The sequence below is a fragment of the Martes martes genome (genome assembly GCF_963455335.1).
Source record: "Martes martes genome assembly, chromosome: 7".
Lineage (NCBI taxonomy): Eukaryota > Metazoa > Chordata > Mammalia > Carnivora > Mustelidae > Martes > Martes martes.
This window is the reverse complement of record NC_137894.1, coordinates 2,894,108-2,919,472: the sequence shown is the minus strand read 5'-3', so window position 1 is coordinate 2,919,472 and position 25,365 is coordinate 2,894,108. Positions and strand designations below refer to the sequence as shown.

Here is a 25,365-nt window from a genome sequence, read left to right as displayed (position 1 = left end):
ATTGTGTGGTTTTTATTCTTCATTCTGTTAATGTGGTTTGTCACATTAATTAATTTGCATGTGTCCCAGGGATAAATCCCAGTTGGTGATGTTAGATGATCCTTTTCATGTGTTGTTGAATTCAGTTTGCTATTTTTTTGAGTATTTTTTTTTTTAGTATTTTTTTGAGTATTTTTACATATGTGTTCATCAGAGATGTTGACCTGTAGTTCTCTTTTCTTATAGTTTTTTTCCGGCTTTGGTGTCAGAGCAATGCTGGCCTCATAAAATGAGTTTAGAAGTATTTCTTCCTTCAAATGTTTTGGAGGAATTTAGGAAGGATTGTATTAATTCATCTTTAAAATTTGGTATAATTCTCCAGTGAAGTCATCTGATCCTGGACTTTGGTTTGTTGGAAGGTTTTAGATTACTGATTCAATTTTCTTGTACATTATTCACATCTATTGAACTTCTCTTTATGATTCGGTCTTAGTAGTTTATATGTTTCTGTGAGTATATCCATTTCTTCTAGGTTTGGTGTATAATTATCCAGAATAGTTTCTTGTGATCCTTTTGGTTTCTGTGTCATAAGTCTTTTTTTTTTTTTCTAAGTATTTATTTGAGAGAGAGTGAGCACAAGCAGGGGGAAGTGGCAGAGGGAGAGGGAGAAGCGGACTCCTCACTGGGCAGGAAGTCTGATGCGGGACTTGATCCGGAGATCCTGGGATCCTGACCTGAGCTGAAGGCAGATGCTTAATTGACTGAGCCACCCAGGTGCCCTCTGTGTCATCAGACTTATTGTCTCCTTTTTCATTTTTTATTTATTTGAATCCTCTTGTGATTTTTTAGTAAGTTTAGATAAAGGTTTGTCAGTTTAGTTTATTTTTTCAAAAAACCAACTCTTATTTTTGTTAATATTTTCTATTGTTTTTTTTTCTTCCTTATTTTGCTTACTTGTATTCTAATCTTTGGGTTTTTTTCCTTCATTCTAATTTTGGTTTTAGCTTTTTCATCTCTTTCTAGTTCCTTGAAGGGTAGAGCTAGGTTATTTGAGATCTTCCTTCTTTTGGAACATTGGTATTTAATGCTATAAACTTCCTTTCTAGTACTGCTAGAAAGGTCTTGCTATGTTGTATGTTTATTTTCGTTTGTATTAGGTATTTTCTAATTTCCTTTTTGATTTCTTCTTTGACTCAGCGGTTGCTCAAGACTGTCTTGGTTAATTTCTACATATCTGAATTTTCCAATTTTCCTTCTGGTGCTGATTTCTAGTTTTATGCCCTTGTGGTTGGAAAAGATGCTTGGTGTAGTTTCAGCCTTATTACATTTGTTGAGACTTGTTTTGTGGCCTAATATGTGATCTCCCTTGGAGAATGTTTCCTGTGCGCTTGAGAAGAATGTGTATCATGCTCTTGGTGGGTGGCATAGTCTATGTCTGCCTGTTAGGGCTCTTTGGTTAATAGTGCAGTTCAAGTCCACTGTTTCCTTATTAATTTTCTGTCTGGGCATCCTGTCCATTGTTCAAAGTGGGATACGGAAGTCCCCAACTACTACTATATTACTTTTTGTTTCTATTTACAGATCTGTCAGTGTTAGTTTTATGTATTTAGGTGCTCCAATACTTAGAGCATGTATAGTTATGATTGTTATATATTTCTGATTGTTACAGTTTCCTGAAGAATTGACTCTCTTATCAATATATACAATCTTTATATCTTGTAACAGTTTTTTTTAAATTTAATTTTATTTTTTCAGTGTTCCAAGATTCATTGTTTATGCACCACACCCAGTACTCCATGCAATACGTGCCCTCCTTAGTACCCACCACCAGGCTTACCCAACCCCTCACTGCTCTCCCCTCCAAAACCCTCAGTTTTGTAACAGTGTTGACTTGAAGTTATTTTGTCTAGGGTAAATACAGGTACCCCTGCTCTTGTCTGGTTACCATTTGCATGGAGTATCTTTTTCCAACCCTTCACTCTCAGTCTATGTCTGTAAGTCTTTTTTGTAGGCAGCTTATAGTTGGATCTTTTCTTTAAATCAGTCCAGCCACTCTGTGCCTTTGATTGAAGAGCTTAATCCATTTATGTTTAAAGTAATTATTGACAGGTAAGGACTTAGTATTGTCACTTTGTTAATTTTTTTTTTCTGTCTTATTTGTGGTCCTTCCATCTCTTTTTCTCTATTCCCATCTTCCTTTGTGATTTGTCGATTGTTTTAATAGTGACATGCTTCAGGGTTTTCTTTTGCGTATCAACTGTAGGTATTTTTTGTGCAGTTACTGTGGGGTTACATAAATGATCTAATAGTTATAATTGATTATTTTAAGGTGATAACAACATAACTTCACTCTAATACAAAAACTCTACACTTTGTACCTCTCTATCTTCCCACTTTAGGTTATACTTACATGTTCTTACATTGAGTATCCATTGACAAATTGTCACATTTATAGTCTTACTCCTTTTGTCTTTTAACTTTTATACTAGAGCTAAAAGTGATTTATCCTGCTCCATTAGTATTATGGTATTCTGTGTTTGTGAATATATTTACCTTTTCTTGTGAGTTTTATACTTTCATATGCTTTTGTGTTATTGTTTTGTGTCCTTTCATTTCAACGTGCAGAAGTCTCTAGCATTTCTTTTTTTTTTTTAAGATTTTACTTATTTTTTTGAGAGAGAGAGAATGAGAGAGACAGAGAGAGAGCACGAGAAGAGAGAGGTCAGCAGGAGAAGCAGACTCCCCACCAAGCAGGGAGCCCAATGCAGGACTAGATCCTGGGACCCCAGGATCATGAATGGAGCTGAAGGCAGTGGTTTAACCAACTGAGCCACCCAGGTGCCCTTCTCTAGCATTTCTTATGCAACTGGTCTAGTGATGATGAACCCACTTGGCTTTTGTTTGTCTGGGAAGGTTTTTATTCCTCTTTCATTTCTAAAGGACAGTTTTATTAGGTATATTATTGGTTGGCCACTTTTTTCTTTCAGTAATTTGAATATATCATCAATATTTCATTGCACTGATATACTGTAAATTAGTTAATGGGTCCCTGTTGTTGGATATGTGACTTGTTTCCAATCTTTTGCCTTTATACAGCTGCATAAATAGAACATTTTTGTATGCAGGCATATTGATTGCATTAATCCCTAGAAAAGGGGATTACTAGTTTAGAGGATAAATGCAATTGTAATTTTGGAAGATTTTGCCAAACTTCTGTCAATTAGTTTATTTTTTAAGTAAATTGTAACATTATTGGAACTTAAAATACAGCATTTAATTTCCACTTTACGAGACAAAAGGGAACAAAGAAAGGATAACCAAAAGTCAAAGACCCATAAAATCAGAAAGCATCAGCCAATGAAAAGGTAAATCTGTAATTACCCTAAATATTAATGGGGTTAACATTGCTCTTAAAAGCAAAGGCTCTTAGACTGGATTTCCAAATAAAACCTAATGATATACTATTACAAGAGACATTCCCAAAATAGAGTTATACAGAAAATTGTAAAAATTGTATAAAAGCAGATTAAGCAGAAGCAAACAGAAACAGAATTACTAGCAGTCATAATAGTGAAATCGGGCAAGACAGGATGGAAGACGCTTAAAAAAGATAAAAAGACAACCATTAAAGGAATGAAATCCACAGTAACCTGTAGTCAGCCCGAAAAGTCATGTGCTAGGTAAGATATAATGCGTAAAAACAAAACCAAGAAAAACATAAGGAAAAATGGTGATGAACAGAGATGGGAGCACTTTTTTTCGAACAGGAGAGCTCAAGGAAAAGCAAGTTAATAAGGACTACTAAAATAATATAAGACTTAATCATAAATATTTGGAGTTTTCACTCTAAAAAAATTAATATGCCTCCAAGAATATATAGAATTCAAGAATATATAGAACACTTACTGAAAAAAAAAAAGGGGATTGTGTATTAGGCTACAAATACACCTTAGAAATTTCAAGAAACAGAAGTTGTATGGACTGCATTTTCTGATCACAGCACTAAAGGTACAACTCCTTTGCAGAAGATCAGGTGATTAAAATGCCAACAAGTTGGAAATTTTACAATTCCTTCCCAAGTAAGATGCGAACCAAAGAGAAAATCAGATGTGGTTACCAACCATGGCAAAAATCCTCCTGTCCCACAGATTTTATCCTGCAGCCTCGCCTTCGCTCACTTCGTGCATTTCCCTGTAATCATCTCATCTAGTTCCAGTATTCCAATCCTCATTTCTGTGTTAACACTCACATCCCCAGTCTACATGTCTCTCCTGGGCTCCAAATCCAGTCAGTCGCGTTCGGGTGTCATCCAGCTCTCTCAGTCTCAACACACTTAGAGATTTCTCATGTACTCCGTGCAGATCTGCCCTGTTTCAGTTAATGGCACCACCCTCTATCTGCGAGTCGTCCTTAAGTCCTTCTCTCCTGCACTTCCCCCTGTAGAGTCATTCGCTGTGTCCTATGGGTGTTTTCCTCCGTGATATACAGGCAGCTGACCTGTGTCTCTCTAGACCCACTGCTCCTGCCTCCATGTCCCACCTTTGTCTCTCGCCTCAGGTGCTTTTATTACCACCCAGATGGTCCTCCTGACCCCTGGACCCCATCTTCCTTGTTTTACTTCACATCCAGGCCGAAATTAATTAATTAATTTTTCCTTCCTTCCCCTCTTCCCTTCCTCCTTCCCTTTCTTTCTCCCTCCCTCTCTTCCTTCCTTCCTTTCTTTCTCTCTGCCTCCCCCCCTTCCCCTTCCTTCCCCTTTCTTTTCCTTCCTTCCTTCCTTTCTCTTTCTTTTTAGAGAGAGGGAGTGAGAGTGCAAGCAGGGAGGACAAGGAGAGAGAGAGAGAGGATCTTAAACAGTCTCCACTCCCAGCATGGATAGAGCCCAATGCAGGGCTCAGTGTCACGACCCTGAGATCACGACCGGAGCCAAAAATCAAGAGTCCGATGGTTAACCGACTGAGCCACCCAGGCTGATACTGCTCAAGCACCAATCTGGTATTTTCAGATTGTTTAAAATGATCATTGCTTAAAATAATTACATTGTTTCCCATTTCCCTTAAAACAAATTCAACCCAATTCCTTACCGTGCATAGTAAATTTGCATTTGATGGCCACCTGCTCACCTCTCATCTCACCTTTCCTCACTCCTCGTCCATGTCCTTTAAGCTCCGGTCATAGCAAATCTCCGTGGTTCCCCAAAGGCACTCTATTTTACTTTGTGTCTAGGGCTTAATGCCCGCTGTTCCCTGGGCCTCAAACAATCTGTCCACCGCTGCTCTCCCCTTCACTTGACGTGTTCCTCCTCGTCCTGAGGTATTAGCCTAGGTGTTCCTTCATGTGGGGAATCTTCCCAACTCCAGCTTGCATTAAGAGCAGCTGCTAGGTGATGGCCTCCATGTTCACTTTTATCATAAGCCCTTATCTCCTTTTACTGAAATCAACTGTTTCCCTCCAAAGCCACCCCTTAAAATTAAGGTTTTTTTCTTTTTCCTTTTTTTTTTAAATTAAGTTTCTTGTGGAGCTTAGTTCATATCATACCCTTAGCCCAGCATTAAGCCTCACGTGAAGTAGTTCAGGAGCATTTTTTGAATGAATGAATGGTGATAATTGTATTCATTTCAAAATGCAAGATATAGAGTCAAAGCTGTACTCAAAAGGAAATTAATAGCTTTAAATGTTTTAATTTTAAAATAAGAAAATTAAAATGAACTCAGGATCAACTCAGAGACTTAGAAATCTCCATGTAAGCTAGAAATAAAAGGAAATTTCTTTGAGTTGACAATAATTATCAGAAGCCAAAAGCAAGTATCATGCTTCAGGAGGAAGCTTAAGTAATATTCCCTTTAAAGTTGGAAATAAGACAAATATACTTGTTGTAACTGCCCCAATTCTGCATGTTTTAGAGACATTAGTCAATGCAATGCAATAGATAGAAATAATAGGTACAAATATTGGAAAAGGAGAGATAAGATTATCAGCGTATAGGTATGATTGCTTTTTATTTAATTTGTATGTGTGTATGTATGTATTTATTTATTTATTTTTTAGAGTGAGAGAGACAGAGCGTGAGCAGCAGGGGAAGTGCAGAGGGAGAGGGAGGGAGAGAGAATCTTAAGCAGGCTCCGTGCCCAGCACAGAGCCCAATATGGGGCTTGATCTCATGACTCTGAGATCATGACCTGAGCCAAAATAGTTAGACACTTACCCAACTGAGCCACCCAGGCGCATCTGGTTGTTTACCTTTAAAAAAGAGATCAACTGAAAACTATTCAAAATGCAGTTGACCCTTGAATGACACAAGTTTGAACTACGTAGGCCCACCTTTAAGTGGATTTTTTTAAATAAATGCAACGCAGTCCTCTAAATGCGTTTTCTGTTCCTTGTGGTTTTCTTAATAACATTTTTTCTCTTGCTGACTTTAGTCTAAGAATACAGGCTTCAATACATATAACACACAAAATACGTGTAGTTGACTGTGTATGCTGTTGGTAAGGCTTCTGTTCAACAGCAGACTAGTCAGTAGTTAAGTTTGGGGAGAATCAAACTCACATATGGAATTTTGACTGCGGGGGAGAGGAGTCAGCATCCCTAGCCCCCACGTTGTTCAAGCGTCAGCTGTGATGAAGTTCCGGGAGATGATAATATAAGAGAAATACACAAGTGTTCATAGCTTCCCATAGCTTTATGGTCAGCAACAGACCATCATAAAATATATATTTGAGAAGTCTGCTTACTTTGGCAATAAACACAAGGTGCCTAGGAATGAGTTCATCAAGAATATGCAAGACCTGGGGCGCCTGGGTGGCTCCGGGGGTTGAGCCTCTGCCTTCGGCTCAGGTCAGGATCTCAGGGTCCTGGGATCGAGCCCCGCATCGGGCTCTCTGCTCAGCGGGGAGCCTGCTTCCCCTCCCTGTCGCCTGCCTCTCTGCCTACTTGTGATCTCTGTCTGTCAAATAAATAAATAAAATCTTTAAAAAGAAACAAAGAATATGCAAGACCTACCTCCGTTATGGGTAAGAGATCCGTTCTGGAATAAACCGTGTGGGTGTGAGTCTTGGCTCCAATGTGTACTAGCGGGCGACCTCAGGAGAGTCCGACCCCTCCGTGTGTATGTGTTTGTAGAGGTAACTAGGAAGGCAGATGTACGTGTGATAGCGCTTCTCTGGGTGCTCAGGCTCCAGCCCACTGTTGACTTGCCCAGCTTCCTCAGCTGTAGCCTGGAGCCAACCAGACCTGCTTCCCAGGGCAGGGAACAGCCGTGGGACTCAGTGTCACAGCCTTCACGGGGCCTGCATTTTGCCTACGATCAGGAGCATTGCAGACGTCATGATGAGAGCTGTGACACCTGTTTCTTGTCATAAAGCCTCACCAGGCCTGCACCTTCCCTCTAAGCAGAGCCCTGAGGACGAGAGCACGTCGCCAAAACCACTTACCTATGGCTGGATCTCGGGATCTTCTGAGGCCGCCCCAGCTCGTCAGAACCAAGAGAGGTTCCTCTGAGTTTTGCATTTCATACCCCCCGCAGAATGCCAAGACTTCTCAAGATGGCGGGGGACGAAACGCTGTTTCGCATGCTTCTCTCTCTGTCCAGAGGTGTTGCTTACAATCTCTGTGCCTCTTTTACCAAAAATTATCCTCTTTTACCAAAGGATCAATGACCAAGTTTGGTTTTTTCCCCCTAAGGATTTTATATATTTTTTCTGAAGGAGGGATGTTTTGTGGTCGATGTGCAAGTGTTAAAGATTCGCGTTACGTATTTTTGCTTTCCAGAGACTTCTTTGTGATAACTCAGTCCTGCGCATTTCTCTCTGTCTCTGCCTCCAACTCCACCAACTCCTCTTTTCAACTGCCCTCCTGCTACCTCCACTCGGCTTTGTATTTCCTTCTTTCTCTGATACGGAGCCATCCCACCCGCTGTGGCTCCTGTTGACTTACAGACATACCCCAGCCAGGTGCATCGTAGACCAAAGCCTGTTGCATTCATGGAACTCCCTACCCGCCCTGGACGATCTGTAGAACTAGAAGTAGCCATCGGTCCTGTTATGTGTAGTTAAGCCCATTCGCTAACTTGTGGTTAAAATGCTAAATGGTATTTGTCCTGTGGTTCTGTGGCCCTGTTCTTAAAGGAATTTGCCTTTGTCATATTTGTTTTTATTCCAAAGGTGTCCCTCAGCCTAATATAACTTGGTTGAAGAGAGGAGGATCTCTGAGTGACAATGTTTCCTTGCTTTTCAATGGATCCCTGTTGTTGCAGAATGTTTCCCTCGAACATGAAGGAACCTATGTCTGCACAGCCACCAATGCTCTTGGAAAGGCAGTGGCAACATCTGTGCTCCACCTGCTGGGTAAGTGTCAAATGCTTCGGGTTCAAGAGCTTCCGTAACTTGTACAAAGCAGGACCCAGTTTTGTGGATTCTGGAGCCGAGGATGGACATTAGATGGTTTTGACCATGGCTTGCCTCTGCCCACTTACAAACAAGCACTAAATCCGGCATTTTGTCCTACCAGTTCTTCTCTGCCCAAGAACTGGCATATAAGGTTTTCTGCCCAGAATCAAGACCCTTCATGTACTGCCTCTGTATTTGCTTATCTGTTGACCCCAACCCTCATTCCAAGCTACCAGTGAGCTCTGTCCTAGTCCACATGGTTTCCTGCCCTGTGGTCCAACAGACTCCCCACTCCCACGCTGTTTCCATAGAAGTATGACCTCTAGGAACACTGCTCTCCAAAGAAGTGTCCCTCACTGCCTTTCTCTTTGGAGAAATGTAGGGACAACTTCTTTCTCTTACAGAAGAGTTCCTATCTCCTGTGTGAATCCCCTGGATTTTGTTTGACCTCTTTTCTCTGGTCTAACCATTTGGTCTCTGATTAAGTGCCAACACACACTGCTCTTCGATTGTTTCCCCTTTTGACTTACATTTCTTCGGCTAAATTGCAGGTCCTTTAATTATAGAGACCATGTGTGATTTTTTTTTTTTTTTTTGCACTCCTGAGGATATAATATAGTATAAGGCACACAGTAGGTACTCAATAAATACTAATCAGTCGAGCCTTAAGACACCTTACAGTTGGGTCAGTAATGTCATTTGGAGAAGTTCATTACAATGTGCTCTTGACCCAGGATAATAAGCTGTTTTCTGTTTCTGCTATCTGTAGGGATAATTTCTGGAGTTCAAAAAATTCTGATCACCGAAATGGGCTTTAAATTATTGAAGTTTTAGGACTCAGTGAATAATACTCCTCTTCCCCATCAGGGTTTGGAACCAATTGAGAGTTGATGACCGGAGTCAATCAGATGGACGTTAGGGATCATTTGTTATTCCTCTTTGTCTCACCAGCACCTAAGACAGGTGTCGCGAGTGTTAATTAAGTGTTTCACAGATGAATGAAACTGAGTTGTTGGCAGACCTGGTATGAGATTATTATAGAATCCACTGCGGAACCAAGAGGATGATGAAAAAGAGCCTTCTCCGTGGCTTTTCTTCTTGGCAGTTAGAGACACCTGGGGACATGCACAGGTGGTAGATGGCAATGCGGAGAGTTAGAACACTTGTCATGCCCCAAACACTTCAGTGTTCATTAACTCTTCTGATATTTGCAAGAGCACAGGGTTGCGGTGGTCATTTTTAATCCCGCTGCATGAATGAGGCGACCTAAAACTCACAAAAAGTTTCCCTGGAGCCCAAATATATAGCCTTCTCTTCTTACAACCCCTCGTGGACCATCATCACTGATCAGTAAGGCTCTGGTGTACCTCCACGTGGCCCTTCCCAAAGAGCCCCTGTGGTCTTATGGGATCTTGGAATGAAGATTTTCAACTGATGGGCTTGGCCAAGCCTGTCGGATTCTTGAATGCCTTCCCCATGCTCTGAGAAGTGCCAGCCGCATTCTTTGCTTCTGCTCCTCTCCACTCACGAGGCTGCGTGGCCGTCTCAGCCCCGCCCCATACACCTCTTCTCTCGGGAGTCCCTCCCACCAAGCTCATGCCTTCGCTTAAATTGACTGAGGAATTAAGAACGTCTTACGCGACGCGGTGCACGGCATTCCTCCACCTCCCTGCTCTTAAAGCTTCACGGCCTTCCTGAAATCCCACACTCCCACCCCGTGAGGTCCTCCGTGAGGCCTCACCCGTTCTCTTGCTGCTGGGCTCCTGCTGAGCGGAGGAACTCTGCTTGTCTCAGTGGCCGCCTCCAGCCCCTTCTGGAATTTTGGTGAATCCATTTTTTCCTGCCTTATCAGGCTATAAACCCTGAAAACACGCAGAGATACCCCGTGTTAGCAGAGTTACTCTAACTAAACCCCTACAGCACCTCCGCACACCCAGACCCACACGGAACTCCCGGATCTGTGTGAGCCCAAGCCCCCAGGACAGAGTATTTCTTTGGAAAGAACTGACTTCCTAGTCGTTGTCTTCTTGAAGAACACCCAAGCTGGGACAAGAATGAGATATTGTTTAACTGGAAAACAAGGACTCCTTTTTTCTCTCTTTCTTTTTCTCAGAACAAAGACATTTGGACAGTAAAAGTGTATTTCCCAAGGACCGTAAAAAGCATATGCTCCAGGTGTCCAAAGCTGGAAGTGACAGCAGTGACCCGACAGGAGAACCCCTACCTCCAGGTTAGAGCTTTTGACTTTTTAAGGATTTACCATTTGTGAGGCGGGTGCAAAGAAAAGGATTTAGCTACGAGACTCCATGTTTTACACTTCTCAACAAGTGAAATTATTCCTAGGCATTAGGCCAGCTTTCCCCTTGCCCTCAGACTTCTGTGGTTCAACTTGTTCCTTCCATATTGAAACATTTTTTATAAAGAAATCATTTCTGAGGAAGCCTGCAGAGCTCATATCCCAAACGCGCCTCATTATTTGTGATACAACAGGGATTGGCTTTCCTGTTTTAAAACGATTGCCAACTTGGTAAATATTCACAGAGGGAAGATTTGCTAAGAATTCTGGAACCAATTCTTTCATTTTTCTCTTTTCATAAGTTTTTTCCCTATACTTACTAACTTTGTTATGCATCACTCTTTGGTCAGGAGAACCCAATCGAAGTATTTCAAGCTTGCAAAACTCTTTAGGAGGCCAAGGGAGAGAGGTAGAGTTAAGAGAATCAGAAATGCTGGAATCGCAGGAGAAAGGTACTGGTGATCTCAGATTCTCGTGACTCGGAAGCGAGGAAGTCATAGAAATCACGGAAGGATGCCGAGAAGCTACTATTCTGCTTCACGCTTTATTAAACCTCCTACACAGGAACAATACCAGCTACATTGTTTCGACCTTTTACATCTTGAGCAATGCAGAACACATCCCAGAGGATCACTCTGCAGGTAGAGATTCTAGAAATGTAGTTCCTAGGCTCCCACGTCTCAGATACAGGGAGGGCATCGAAGAGGAAAGTAGTGTTGGGACACCAATCAAATAACCCAGCTCATGTTATTTATGACATCATTCTCCAGAACTCTTGATGTATGTCTCCTCTTTCAGACATAATACTCCCATTGTAAAATGCACTGTTATCCACTCATTCTGCATTTGTCCTCGTCTGATTGGGCTGCTCTAACAAAAACCATAGACTGGGTGATCTACTGACAATAGACAATTATTGCTCCCAGTTCTGGAGCCTGCGGAGCCCAAGATCGGGTGTCTGGTGAGGGCCCACTTGCCGTGTCCTTACGTGGTAGAAGCGGTGAAGAGGATCCCTGGGCCCTCTCCTGTAAGGGCACTAATCCCATTCTTGGGGGTCACACCCTCATGACCTCCTCACCTCCTGAGGGCCCCACCACCTAAGACCATTTCATTGGATGTTAGGATTTGACGTCTGAATATTGGAGAGATGCAGACATTCGGTCTACAGGAACATGCAACAAGTGGTTGCCCAATGCCTACTCTTGCCAGGCTGGGGATACAGAGGTGACTTAGCCCTTGGAGAGCTCATAGTCAATACAGGGAGGCCGTCATGTAAACAGGTATTTGGAAGCAGGGGGACAAGTGCTGAAAGAGAAGGATGACCAAGTACACTGTCAGCACTAAGGACGGGGCTCTAACTCTCTGTGGAGAAGGCAACCACGTTTTCATGTAGGCCATGATGTTTGTTCTGGGAAGAGGAAGAAGAACATTCCAGGCAGAGAAACAGATGGGCAAAGGCAGATAGGAATTCCACGTGGAAGGGAACAGGAACTCAAGGAACTCCCTCGAATCAGTTAATTTAAAGATTGAGTATTCATGAGGCCAAAACTGCCGGGAAAGTTGAAGTCTTCGGAATATTTAAACATTTCGTTTATCAACACTGCCTTCCTTGTTTGTCCACCACACACACACACACACACACACACACACACACGCACATACACATGTATGCATTCTGGAATATGCCAGTTCTTCAATGGATCCTTACCTTAGCATTTCGAAGAGACTCACTTATTAACTGAACAAATACTGCTTGAGTACCTAATGTATAACATTCCCTGTCCTGGCAGTGGGCAGGACGGAAGAGCTTCCCACCCTCATGGGCTTGGCTTTCCAGTAGGAGAGATGGACAACAAACAAGGAAACAAACACATATTTCCCTGTGGTAAGTGCTATGAAGGAAATACAATAGGGTGATAGATAGCACAGTGATTGTACAGAGCCACTTTGGAGAAGAAAGTCAGGACCAGCCCTCTAAGGAGGTGATAGTTGATCCCAGACCTAAACAATGAGGTAGAGTCATCCGTGCACAAAGATAAGGAAGGAGCATTTCTGGCCGTGGAAATAGGGAGTTCAAGGACCATAAACTGGGAACAAGCTTAATGTTCAATGTTTCAAGAAACACAAAGACAATTCATGTGATGGGGGCACAGTGGGGATAGAGGAAGGGGAAAGGAAATGAAGTTGGAAGATGGCTGAGGACCAAATCATTCAGGGCTTGAAGCTCAAGGTAAAGACTATAGAGTTTATTCCTGTTTTCCCAGCACCACTGGTTGAAGAGACTGTCTTTTCCCCATTGTATATTCTGGCCTCCTTTGTCATAGGATAATGGACCATATAAGCATGGGTTTATTTCTGGGCTTTCTATTCTGGTCTATTGATCCAGCTGTCTGTTTTCGTGCCAGTATCATACAATGAATGCAAAGAATGAAACTGGACCACACTCTTACACCATACACAAAAATAAACTCAAAATGGATTAAAGACCTAATTGTGAAACCTGAAACCATAAAAATTCTAGAAGAGAGCACAAGCAGTCATCTCTATGACATTGCCTGTAGAAATATTTTTCTAGATATGTATCCTTAGGCAAAGGAAACAAAAGCAAAAACAAACTCTTGGGACTATATCAGAATAAAAAGCTTCTGCACGGTGAAGGAGATAATCAACAAAACAAAAAGATAACCTACTGAATAGGGGAAGGTATTTGCAGATGACATATCAGATAAGGGGTTAATATGCAAAATATATAAAGAAGTTACACAGCTCAACACCAAAATAACAGTCTAATTAAAAATGGGCGGAGGACCTGAGCAGACATTTGTCCAAGGAAGACATCCAGATGGCCAACAGACACGTGAAGAGATGCTCAACCTCACTCATCATCAGGGAAATGGAAATCAAAACCACAACCAGGTATCACTGCATGCGTGTCAGAATGGCTAGAATCAGAAAGACAAGAAATTGCAAGTATTGGCAAGAATGTGGAGAAAAAGGAACTTCATGTACCATGGGTGGGAATATTGGTAAATTGGTACAGCCACTAAGGAAAACACTATGGAATTTCCTCAGAACCCTACAAACAGAACTACCATATGGTCTGGTAATTCCTCTATTGGGTATTTATCCAAACAGAATGAAAATGCTAATTTGAAAACGTATATGCACCTGTGTGTTTATAGCAATATTATTTACCATAGCCCAGATGTGGAAGCAGCCCAGGTGTCCATCAGTAGATGACTGGATAAAGAAGATGTGGCAAATGTATATAATGGAGTATTACTCAGCCATAAAAAGAATGAAACTTTGCCACTTGCAGCAATGTGGATGGACCTAGAGGGCATCATGCTAAGTGAAACAGAAAGACAAATACCATATGATCTCACTCACACATCTAATTTAAGAAACACATGAACAAAGAAAGAACAAAATAGGTTAAAAAAAACCACTCTTCAATACGGAGAGCAAAGGAGGGTTACCAGAGGGGAGGTGGGTGGAGGACGGGTGAGATAGAGGAAGGGGATCAAGAGGGAACGTATCACGATGAGCACTAAGTAACGTATAGAATTATTCAATCACTGAAACTAATGCAACACTCTATGTTCATTATACTTTAATTTAAGAGAAAAAAAGACTATAGAGTTTATTCCTAACATATGTGAAGCATTGAGAAGTCTTTTATGGAAATGAATATGATCTCCTTTTCAAATGCTCTTGTTTCCAAAATCATTAACCATTAAACAAAAAAATTATCAAATTGAACCTCATCACAATTATTAAAATCTTCTCATCAAGGACACCGTTAAGAATACAAATAGATAAACCATAGGCTGGGAGAGAGAGAGGCCAAACATATGTCTGTTGAGAAAGTTACATCTAGAGTATATAAAGAACTCCTACAAGTTAACAATGAACTCTCCCCCTCTCCCCTGAAAACAATGGGCAAAACACTTGCACAGACAGCTCACAAAAGAAGATATGTGATGGCATCAGGGAAATGACAATTAAACCCACAAAGACACACGATTCCACGCTTCCTGGAATGGTAAAAACAAAAAGACTGACCATGCCAGATTTGGGTAAGGATGTGAAGCTACTGGAACTCCTAGGCATTGGTGGTGAAGTGCACAATCTGGTACAACCACTCTGGAAAACTGCGTGGTAGGTTTTGTTTTTTTTTTTTTTTTTTTAAGATTTTATTTATTTATTTGACAGACAGAGATCACAAGTAGGCAGAGAGTCAGGCAGAGACAGAGAGGAGGAAACAGGCTCCCCGCTGAGCAGAGAGCCCGACGCGGGGCTCGATCCCAGGACCCCAGGATCATGACCTGAGCCGAAGGCAGAGGCTTTAGCCCACTGAGCCCCCCAGGCACCCCTGCGTGGTAGTTTCTAAGAGTGCGAAGCCTACTTCTACCTTTGACCCAGCAATCCCGCTCACAGGCAGTTACCCAAGAAAAGCGAAAACATGTTCACAAAGAAATTTGTACAGGAATGTTCACAGCAGCCTTCACTTCCTCATGGCCCCCAGAAGGAGAAAAGATAAACTATGGTATATTCATATGATAGAATATTATTCAGCAGTAAACTATGCACAGCAATACAGATGAGTCTCAGAAATGGTATGGAAAGCCAGTGCAAAAGAGCACATGAATGAAAGCCCAGGGCAGGTGACACTCACCGTGAATCTGATGGAAATGAACACGTAATTGTCTGGGTGGGGGAGGGGGATTGACCAAAATAATTCAGATTAAAATAATTGATTAAAATAATTTGAAGATTAAAGTTAGCTTAAAATTTTAAAGCTAATTTAAAGATCGAATTAGGAATAAACTCTTTGGGTGATGAATTGTTTGTATCTTATAACTGAATTGTTTTATATCTGGATCATGGTTACAAAAGTGCATACAGGTGTAAAAACTCATGAAACTACAACCGGATTTCTGAGCATTTTATTGTATGTGAATGACACCTCAATTAAAAAAAAAAAAAAACAAGCCCACCCATGGTTTTAAAGAGGTGGATGTGCTTCCTGCCTCGAAGCATTAAGGTGTCTTTGCAAAGTATGGCGAAGTCGAAAGAGTTAGGTGTCGAGTCCGACAGACTTGGGTTCTAGATGATGACCTTGAGCAGGTCACTTCACTTTTTCCTGCTTTAGCAAATGAAACTGATCTAGTTCACATGATGGCCATAAGGATTAAGGGAAAAACTGATGGCCTGGTGCCTAACTCAGTACCCTCACCCGGGAGGTTCTCCATAAACCTGGCAATTTTAAAAAAATTATTTCGAATGAACTGTAATCCTGGGGGCCAACTAAAAATATGTACGATTCTGCTTTGCAGAGGATGCCATATGCAACTTCAGACAAAAATTCAAAAATCAGAGGGAAAATCTGGAAAACCATAAGTTAAAGAAACCGTTCTGCTCTGGGAGGGAGTCTGTGGACACAGCTGGTAGCTATCAATTACTTGTGATTGTGACAGGAAAATCTGGCACCTTCCGTGGCCACATACAAATCTGTCATCGTCGTATCGTACCTCATCTTCTTACCAAGTGTCAGAAAGGAAGGGAAAGGCTGTTTGGAATGAGGCTAAAATTAAAAAGCCGTAATTACTGGAGGGAGTCAGCTTCAACTTTGCTAAAGGAACCTCCCATGTTTACCTTTCCAGATGTCTCCCTGACAAATTGTTTCTGCAGTTCCAAGAGTAAGCTGAAGTTTAGATAAGAATTAATGGAAAAGTAAGAATGGAATGAAATGCATTTGTAACCTGACTGCTTAATCCCGGGTCCCTGCGAAAGGGTCTTTCATTTCTCCGCCTGGCCCACGTTTGAGAAACGGAACTGGTGAGAGTATCCTCCCAAGACGCCCTCCTCTTGGCTGTGCTCAGAGGAAGCCAAGGAGCCAGCCCACTGCACGGAGCACCTTCTCCCTCTCTCTGGGACTTTTCTGGCAAATCTAGCTGGCCTCCAATAGCGCCTCTCCCAGGCTGTGGTCCAGGGGCCCCGTGCTGGCCACCGTCCCCACCAGTGAGTACAGTAAGTCAGCGGAGGAAACCTGAAATGTGAAGGAGGCTCCCGGCAGGTGACGTACTCTCCGAGCGCTTCTCAAAGCAGCAGATGGGCAGTCTACCAGAAAACAGCTCCTGGTGGCCTGTGGCCGTGTCCTCTCCAGCCCTATCATCATATCTCAGTCGAGGCTGTCATGACACTTCATTTCCTTTCCGCAGAGCCTTTCTGGGAGCTCGGTAACTGGACACATTGTTCTGCCACCTGCGGCCGCTTGGGAGCCCGAGTCCAGAGACCCCGGTGTGTGCTGGCCAACGGGCAGGAAGTGAGCGAGGCCCTTTGCCAACACCTCCCGAAGCCGCTGGCCGGGTTTCAACCCTGTAACATCCGGGACTGCCCCTCAAGGTACGTGTCGTCAACTCTTTGTATCAGTACCAGGTTTTGGCTTGGGGTGGAAGGCGTGGTGACTTGGGTTTCCTAGCGCAGTCACGTCGATGGGCTGAGCACGTACCCCGCGCCGGGCGTTCCGCTGAGCGCTCGCGTGGACCATTTTGCCATCACCTTGGAGGCAGATGTTGTTAGTTTCTCAGATTTCAAGATGGGAAAGCACCCCCGAGGCCCTCCAGGTACAAGGGCCAGAATTCCAATCGACATGATCCGTGTTCAGAGCCTCTGCTCTTGACCGCTATCCAAATCTGCCTCCTGCGCTCACGGGGCTATCGGGTCCTTAGCAGAGCCGGTCCCGCGGGTCTGCGTGGAGGGAGCGCCAGGGGCCCGCGTCCCTGGAGGTCCCGTTCCAAGGGCCGTTCCCTAGATTCCAACCTGGGGGTCGAAACTGTTCATAACCTTTCTAGGTAATAGCTAGAAATCAGTCCTTTAAAAATGTCCAAAATCAAATTCGTGATCTCTGCCAAACCCAGTGCCCGCCCCCCCGGCTTCCAGACCCAGTGACTGCATCCCAGACCCCTGTTTCTGCCACCTCCATCCATTCTTGTCCAGTTCCCCCACGCCCCCCGGAGCTCACGCCATCAGTGTCCCTCACGTGGGTGGCCCGGAATCCTCCTGATTCTTGTCTCCCTCCCTGGAGTGCTCTTCCCGTGCGTGAGCAGAATCATCTTTAAGACACAAATTCATCACGGTGCCTCTTTGTTTAAAGCCCTTCAGACACCTCTTGTGGTTCTTAAGACAAAGGCCCAAATCCCTAGCGCTGGGAGCGCGTCTGTCTTACTCATTTTGTTCACCCTGATGTCTGCACCAGTCACACCAGTGCTCAGTGAGTATTTGCTGCCTGACTGAATACAGGAGTGAGAGAACAGAAGTCCCTCCATGCTTGTGCCTCCGGCTGCCTCCTCTGTCTGTCACAGCCTGGTTATCTGATCTCTACTCCACGCTGTCTTTTTGTCTCTGAGACGTGCCTTTCTTCTGACGCAGAGTCTCCGCACATGCTGTTTCCTTTGCAGGGAACGCTGTTCCCTCTCTTTGAGTTTAGTTATTTCTGTTCATTTCTTTCCAAGGAAACTGTCCCTTACCTTCACCCCAAGCTCAGCCAGGCCCCTGCGCTGTATGTGTTTCCTATTCTGTTATCACTCATGTCCATAGCTCTTACCATGGTCTGTCCCCTGCAAGAGTGTCCACCCCAGGAGGGTAAACCCACAGCTGTTTGCAGAACACTTTGTTCCCAGCAGTTAGCACAATGCCTGCCCCCATTATGAGCCCTCCACGGATATGTGTGGAGTGAATGAATGAATGATTGAATCACAGAGTCCCTAGAAGGTACCAAATGGCACCAGAGTCCCAAGTAAAATAAAATAAATAAGTAAAATAAGATAAGATAGGATAAAATAAAATAAAATAGCAGTAGCACTTACGGAGCACAACTGGAGACGGACACTTTGTCACAGAGTTCACCACCCTTGCACAAGCGCCTACGCGGATCCTCTGAGCTGGGCCTTGGAAGGGAGCGGGAGGCAGGGTCCACTGGCAAAGAAAGCAGATGCCTGGGAACGTGTTCTTGCAGGGCTGTGGCCGTCGGTGGCCGACGTGGCTCTCAGCACCCGCCGCGTTCTTGGGAGGAAGGTCTTGTGCTGAGTCATCTGTCCCTCAGGAAGTATCGAACTGATGCTCCAGGAACTTGGAGGCAGCTGGTTGGGCCAACTCTTGATTCTTATAGAGTGGAAAGAAATGTATCGGCCGCCGTGCTTGTTACGTATTCTCCAGCCGGTGCACGTTCCTAGGATAAGCAGCTGTCCTCTTGCACACCTATGAGAGACGCCTCAAGGTCTCATAACCTGAGGGCTCTCACACGGAGGGCCCTTCCTCACTCTGTGCCATGGACACCTCTGGTCGTCTGGAGAAGCCTGGGGATCCCTTCTCAGGACGAGGGTTTTAAATCTATAAAATAGAATATACTTGATCACAAAGGAAACCACTAACATTGATATAGAGTATTAACATGTTAAAAATGGTGATACAGTAATAGATTTGCTTCTCTGTTAAGACACTAACACCAGCAGTACATTAATTTTGAAGTGGTGGGTGTCGAGTATAAAGGACATTTTGAGATACCTGCCGCAGTTGTAATGCCTTGTGAAAATATCTCTGGTTTCCCTTGGTAATGAAATCACAGGTAGTGCTAATACTGCTGTACTCTGCGGCTGGCATCTTTATAACTAAAGGGACACCACATTTCAGTTGTAGCTCAGTGACCACAAAGAGGTAATTCTTTGCCTGGCCAGGTCCGCGGTCTCTTGGAGCTTCCTAGAGCTCAGCTTAGGTGGGACCCCCCAGAGCTTGAGCATCCGCAGGGACCCAGCACTCAGTCTCCCAACGGTGTCCGGCTCCAAATGTCCTATGAAAGTGATCTTAGGGTCAGGTGAACCTAGAATCCAACCCCAGCTCCGTTGGTTTACGGTTACCTGACCATAACTGAGTCACTTACCCCTTTGGACGTTGGTTTCTTCCCCACGAGAATGGGAATCAGATGGAAATATCTCCCAGAGCAAATAGCACGTATGTGCTTTAAAATTATTTTCTGCCCTTTGGTTTCAGTGAGTTGAAATCCACCTTTTTGAAATTTCCACCTCATTTTTCCCTAGCTGTGCTGTCTGGGGCCAGGCGAGTTCCAGCTCTCGTACCCTTGCAGACCCCCGTGTTTCTTGTCTCTCCTTGTCTCTCCCGGTTCCTCTGTCACTCCCCTGAACAAAAGGGAAGTCTGAGCGGAGAGCCAGGAATGATCTGAGCAGAGGCTCGTTCCCCTAGAGACACGCGACGGCCCCCAGACGGTCAGTGTTAGGGTCGATGTTCAAGGCTCTCGCGGCAGGGGCCGACCTTCCAGTCCTCACTGAGCTGCTGTAGTTTTTCTTCCCAGGTGGTTCACGAGCCCGTGGTCAGAGTGCTCTGTGTCCTGCGGAGAAGGATTCCACAGTCGCCAGGTGACCTGCAAACGCACCAAAGCCAACGGGACCACGCAGCTGATGTCCCCGGGAGCGTGTGTTCCCAAGGAGAGGCCTCCGGGAAGAAGGCCGTGCTCCGCTCATCCTTGCGGCCAGTGGGTCGTTGAACCGGGGGGCCAGGTACAGCTGACAATCTAGTGCTGTGACAATAATGTAATCATCGCTTTGCTTCTCATAATTTTTTTTTTTTAAATTTGGGGGAAAGCATCTGATTGCTCTCTAAGGCGAGTGTATGTGTCTGACGTCAGGGATTAGATTTGGAAATCAGGGCGTCACTGTCTTCCAATATAAAGGAGAACCAAAGTTGGATTCTTTGAATAGAGTAGGTCAGGGACAGAAGTTCCAAGATTGGCTGGTCCGGGGCAGCTGGGGTATAAGCAGGCTTCGAGAAAGGGAGCAGAGGAGCAGTGCGCGAAAGTCTCATGGCCCGTATCCCAAACAGCGCCTTCAGCAACGTTTTAAATTAAAGATACTTGTGGCAAAAAAAAGTTTAAAGAAATGTCGAGGAACCCAATTCATCTGCGAGGGCTGCCGTAACAAAATACCGCAGACCCGGTGCCGGGGAGAGCAGAAGCGTATTTTCCCACAGGTCTGGAGGCTGGAAGTCCGCGGTCAAGGTTCTGTCGGGGTTGGTTTGGTGAGACCTCACTCTCCTGCTTCAAGACAGCTGTCTTCTCGGTGGGTCCTCACGTGGCCCCTTCTCTGTGCAGAGAGAGAGGGAGAGAGAAACACATTTCTGGTGTCTCTTCCTCTTCTAAGGGCACAGTCCTAGCAGATAAAGGCCCTATGGCTTCATTTCACCTTTAATACCACCTTGTAGACCCGTCTCCGAATACAGTCACACCGGGGGCTTAGGGCTACCACATACAGATGTTGAGGGGACACAGTTGGGTCCATAACATTCCACCCTCTGCCCCCTCCCCCAAATTCATGTCCTTCTTGTGCGCAAAGTACGCTCATCCCATCCCAATATCCTTGGAAGTCTTGGCCCATTCTGTCCTCAATTCGAACCCGAAGTCTCACCAAACATCACCTAAACCAGGAATGGGTAAGAAGTGAGCTGTTCTGGCACAGAATCCCTCTCCAGCTGTGAAGCCGGGAAGGCGGACAAGTTACGAACTTCCAAACTACAGTGATGCGACAGGCGGAGGGTAGCTGTTCCCTTTCCAGACGAGAGAAATCAGAAAAGGAAACAGGCTACGGGTCCCCATCAAGTCCTAAGTCTAGCAGGGCTAATTCCATTAGATCCTGGCACTCGAGAATAATCTTTGGCTTGGTGCTCTGCCCTCCAGAACCCCCAGGGTCCTAGACCGCAGCCTCCCCCATGTGGCTCTTTGGAAGCACTAGGTAGGGGCAGTGGGGGCCCCGGAAATCGAGGAAACAGCCTCCCCGCACCGCCCCCCGCCAGGCCTGTCGCAGGAGTGGAAGCCCTGGGGAGCTCGTTCCTTCCTCTTCCTGAAGGATAAAGCATGTTTGCCGCTGAGTGGCTTTATCCCGTCCTCTAGAATCCACAGCTTCTTTCTTTCTTTCTTTCTTTTTTTTAAAAGATTTTATTTATTTATTTGACAGAGAGATCACAAGTAGGCAGGGAGTGGGGGGAAGCAGGCTCCCCGCTGAGCAGAGAGCCCGATGTGGGGCTCGATCCCAAGACCCTGAGATCGTGACCTGAGCCGAAGGCAGAGGCTTAACCCACTGAGCCACCCAGGCGCCCCTAGAATCCACAGCTTCTGAAGCCTTCCTTAACCGCCCCTTCACTGCCTCTCCTTGTATAATCCCGTCTCTGTTCCCGGCTTCCGCGGGGATGGCTCACGAACTCCTGGGGGGGTCTCCTTAGGGAGGGCTTGTCCAGCCGCACCCTTAGTGTTCCTTCCAGAACATACTTCCTCATTCTTTGAAACGTGGATGGACTGAGAATTTTCCGGCTCCTTCAGTTACGATTCCTTTTTCGTTTAATGATTCCTTCCGTTTATCTGTCCACTCACATTCTGCTCCGAGCACTAAGGGGAAGCCCGGTGCCACCCCGAGCCCTTGGTTTAGAAGTCTCCCTGGCGGAACATCCGATTTCATTACTCGCAAGTTCTATCACCCACAAAACACCAGAACTCAAATCAGCCAAGTTTTTGCCATATTATTTTTTTAAGTTTATTTATTTATTAGAGAGAGAGAGAGAGTGTTTGTGTGTGAATGAGGGGAGGGCAGAGGGAGAAAGAGAATCTCAGGCAGACTCCCCAGTGAGCACGGAGCCCAACCCTGAGATCCGATCTGAGCCAAAACCGAAAGTCAGACGCTTAACCGGCCGAGCCGCCCACGTGCCCCGGGTTTTGGCCATTTGAGAAGGATGATTGCCTTTCCTCCAGTTTCCAGAAGCACGTTCCTGACTTCCACCTGAAACCTCATCAGAGTCCTCTTAAATGTCCCTCTTTCTAACAACGCGCCCTTCGAGGCAGTTTAGCTTCTTCTGGCAAGTATCTCAGAACTTTCCCAGCCTCTACCCATCACCCGCTCCAGAACCACTTCACAGATGCAGACACTTGTTACAGCAGCACCCACCTCCCGGGACCCATATCTATATGTCCACATTAGCCAGGGTCCTCCAGGGAAACAGAACCAACAGGGTGTACGTGTGTGTGCGCGCGTGTGTGTGCATGTGTGTGCATGTGTGCCCATGTGTGTGATGTGTGCGCATGTGTGCGTGTGTGTGCGTGCATGAGTTAATGAGTTAATGCAGTTCTGGAGGTTGGCAAGTCCCAAGAGCTGCAGGGTGAGTCGGGAAGCCGGAAGATCCAGGACCACTGATAGTGTCACTCTAGCCCAGAAGCCAGTAGACTACGGACCCAGGAAGAGCCAGCATTTGAGTTTGAGTCCAAAAGCAGGAAAAAGCCAACAGCCCAGTTCAAAGACAGTCAGGAGGAATTCCCTCTTCCCTGGAGGAGGGTCAGGGGTTTTGTTGGCCTGGCTGCCCATCAACTGATTGGGTGAGGCCCACCCACACTGGAGAAAACCATCTGCTTTCCTTTGAGTAGTGATTTAGAGGTTAATCGCCTCCAGAAACATCCTCCCAGAAGCACTTGGAATACCCCTTGACCAAATACCTGGGCACACCATGGCCCAGCCAAGCTGACATACAATTAGCTGAAACAAAACCCGTAAAGAAAAGTAGAACACACTGTTGAAACACACAAAGGAGAAGTAGGACAAATAGTGGTATTCTCCATACTGTAAAGACGTCTACGTCTGCTCCCTTAAATGAACTGAAACACATAATATAATTCCAACAAAGACTACAGTAGAATTCTTTTTTGGAACTTAAGGGAATTCTGACATTCATATGGGAGAACAAATGAGCACAGGAAATTTTTAGGAAAAACAACTTATTGGACGGGTGGACAGACCGTCTTTAGCTCGTGTTATCTGATGTAAGTAAAATAATGCAGCGTTCGTGTAGGAGTGAGCCCGAGTCATGCAGTGGAATGAGAGGACACACCCATGTTAAGTGGCTTTAAAGTTCCCGGGTAATTAACCATAGCAGAAGAATGGTTTAAAAAAAACCTTAAACTGCAAGAGGTTCTTTTAGGAAATGAGAGAAGATCTAAATGAACAGAAAGTCGTCCCATATTTATGGATCAGAACACTTAATGTTAAGCTGACCGTGCTTTCCAAATTGATTTGCAGATTCAAGACAACCCCCGTAAAAATGCCAGCTGGCTTCTCTGCAGAAATTGATAAGCTGATCCTAAAATTCATATGGAGAGGGGGTGCCTGGTGGCTCAGTGGGTTAAGCCTCTGCCTTCGGCTCAGGTCATGATCCCGGGGTCCTGGGATCGAGCCCCGCATCAGGTTCTCTGCTCAGCGGGGAGCCTGCTTCCCCCCCGCCCGCCTGCCTCTCTGCCTACTTGTGATCTCTCTCTGTCTGTCAAATGAATAAATAAAGTCCTAAAATTCACATGGAAATATAAAGGACCCAGAATAGCCAAATCAATCTGGAAACAAGAACAAGGTTGGAGGGCTCAGACTTGTTGGTTTCAAAACTTACTACAGAGCCCTAGCAATCAAGACAGCGCAGTACTGACAGAGGATAAACATACAGATGGCCGGAATAGAATTCACGGTCCGGAGAGAAATTTCTAGATCTGTGACAGTTGGTTTCCTACAAGGGGAACAAGACCATTCAATGGAGAAAGACTAATCTCTGTGACAAATAGTGCCGGACACCTGGGTATCCATACACACAGGAAACTACAGTTGGACCCCTGGCTTCTGCCGTATGCAAAAAAGTTAACTCAATGTGGGTCAAAGACCTAAATTTAAGAGCTAACCCTATAAAGCTCTTGGAAGAAATGTAGACATAAATCAGCATGCCTTGGGTGAGGAAATGGCTTTTTAGAGACGACACCGAAAACACAAGCTACAACGACAAAAACAGATACGTTGGGCGATGTAGAAATTGAAAACTTTTGTGGTACGGAGGACATGACCAGGAAGGTGAATGAAAATAGAACCAGAGTGATGGGAAGGGCCTTTTCAAGCGAAAAACAGAGTATAAGGAAAAATTAATATGTGTTATGACTACATGAAAATTAAGAACTGCATCAGGAAAGGATTTTTTTTTTTCCGTAATTGAACTCACCTTCACCCAGGAGCCTCCACTTTTGCTCAGAGCAGGAAAACCCAAATTTGGCAGTTGCTTATGGTTTTAAGCAATGTCATTATTGGACCTAAGCCCTGTCAATTACAGACTGGCCCCCTCCTTTTCCCTTCTCCCCAGAGGTGGTCTAAGTTTCTGGGGTGGGCGGGGGTATAGAGGAGGAGGAAGATGCTGAGGGAAGGCTGTCTGGCCCCAGAGCCGGGCTCCCATCCTCCCTGACGTCCCCTGGGAACCCCCGGCCCCGTCTCAGCGCGTGGCCTTGGGACCACGGCACGCGCGGGCTCACAGTGGCGTCTTCTGCTTTGTGCTTCCGTTCCAGTGTCCTGCGCGTTGCCCGGGTCGCATGGGGAGGCTGCGGCAGCAACACGAGGTCTGTCAACAGCACGACAGCTCTGACCCCCGCTGTGATGACGGAAGGAGGTACTGACCTGCCCCGGGGCCACACGAACCCTCTCCTGCCCCAGTCCGTGGCCGTGACTTCCTGACAGTGGAATGACCCTCCCGTCCACTACCTCCCACAACCGACAGTTCCTAGCAGTGAAGCTCTCTTACAGTGCCATCCCCGACGGCGTACGTGAGGCTGAAAGAGTCACTAGTATCCAC

The 25,365-nt window shown here is 45.0% G+C and overlaps 1 protein-coding gene across 1 annotated transcript in view; it reads left to right on the top strand.

Annotated features, from left to right (window-relative positions):
- ADAMTSL3 (ADAMTS like 3) overlaps positions 1 to 25,365 on the top strand; it is a 336,362-nt gene that overhangs the window by 303,831 nt on the left and 7,166 nt on the right. The window contains exons 24-28 of the mRNA XM_080807956.1: positions 8,142 to 8,324; positions 10,480 to 10,596; positions 16,887 to 17,070; positions 20,033 to 20,237; positions 25,082 to 25,182. Coding sequence (XP_080664082.1) covers positions 8,142 to 8,324; positions 10,480 to 10,596; positions 16,887 to 17,070; positions 20,033 to 20,237; positions 25,082 to 25,182 — 790 coding nt within the window. The remainder of the gene's footprint in view (positions 1 to 8,141; positions 8,325 to 10,479; positions 10,597 to 16,886; positions 17,071 to 20,032; positions 20,238 to 25,081; positions 25,183 to 25,365) is intronic.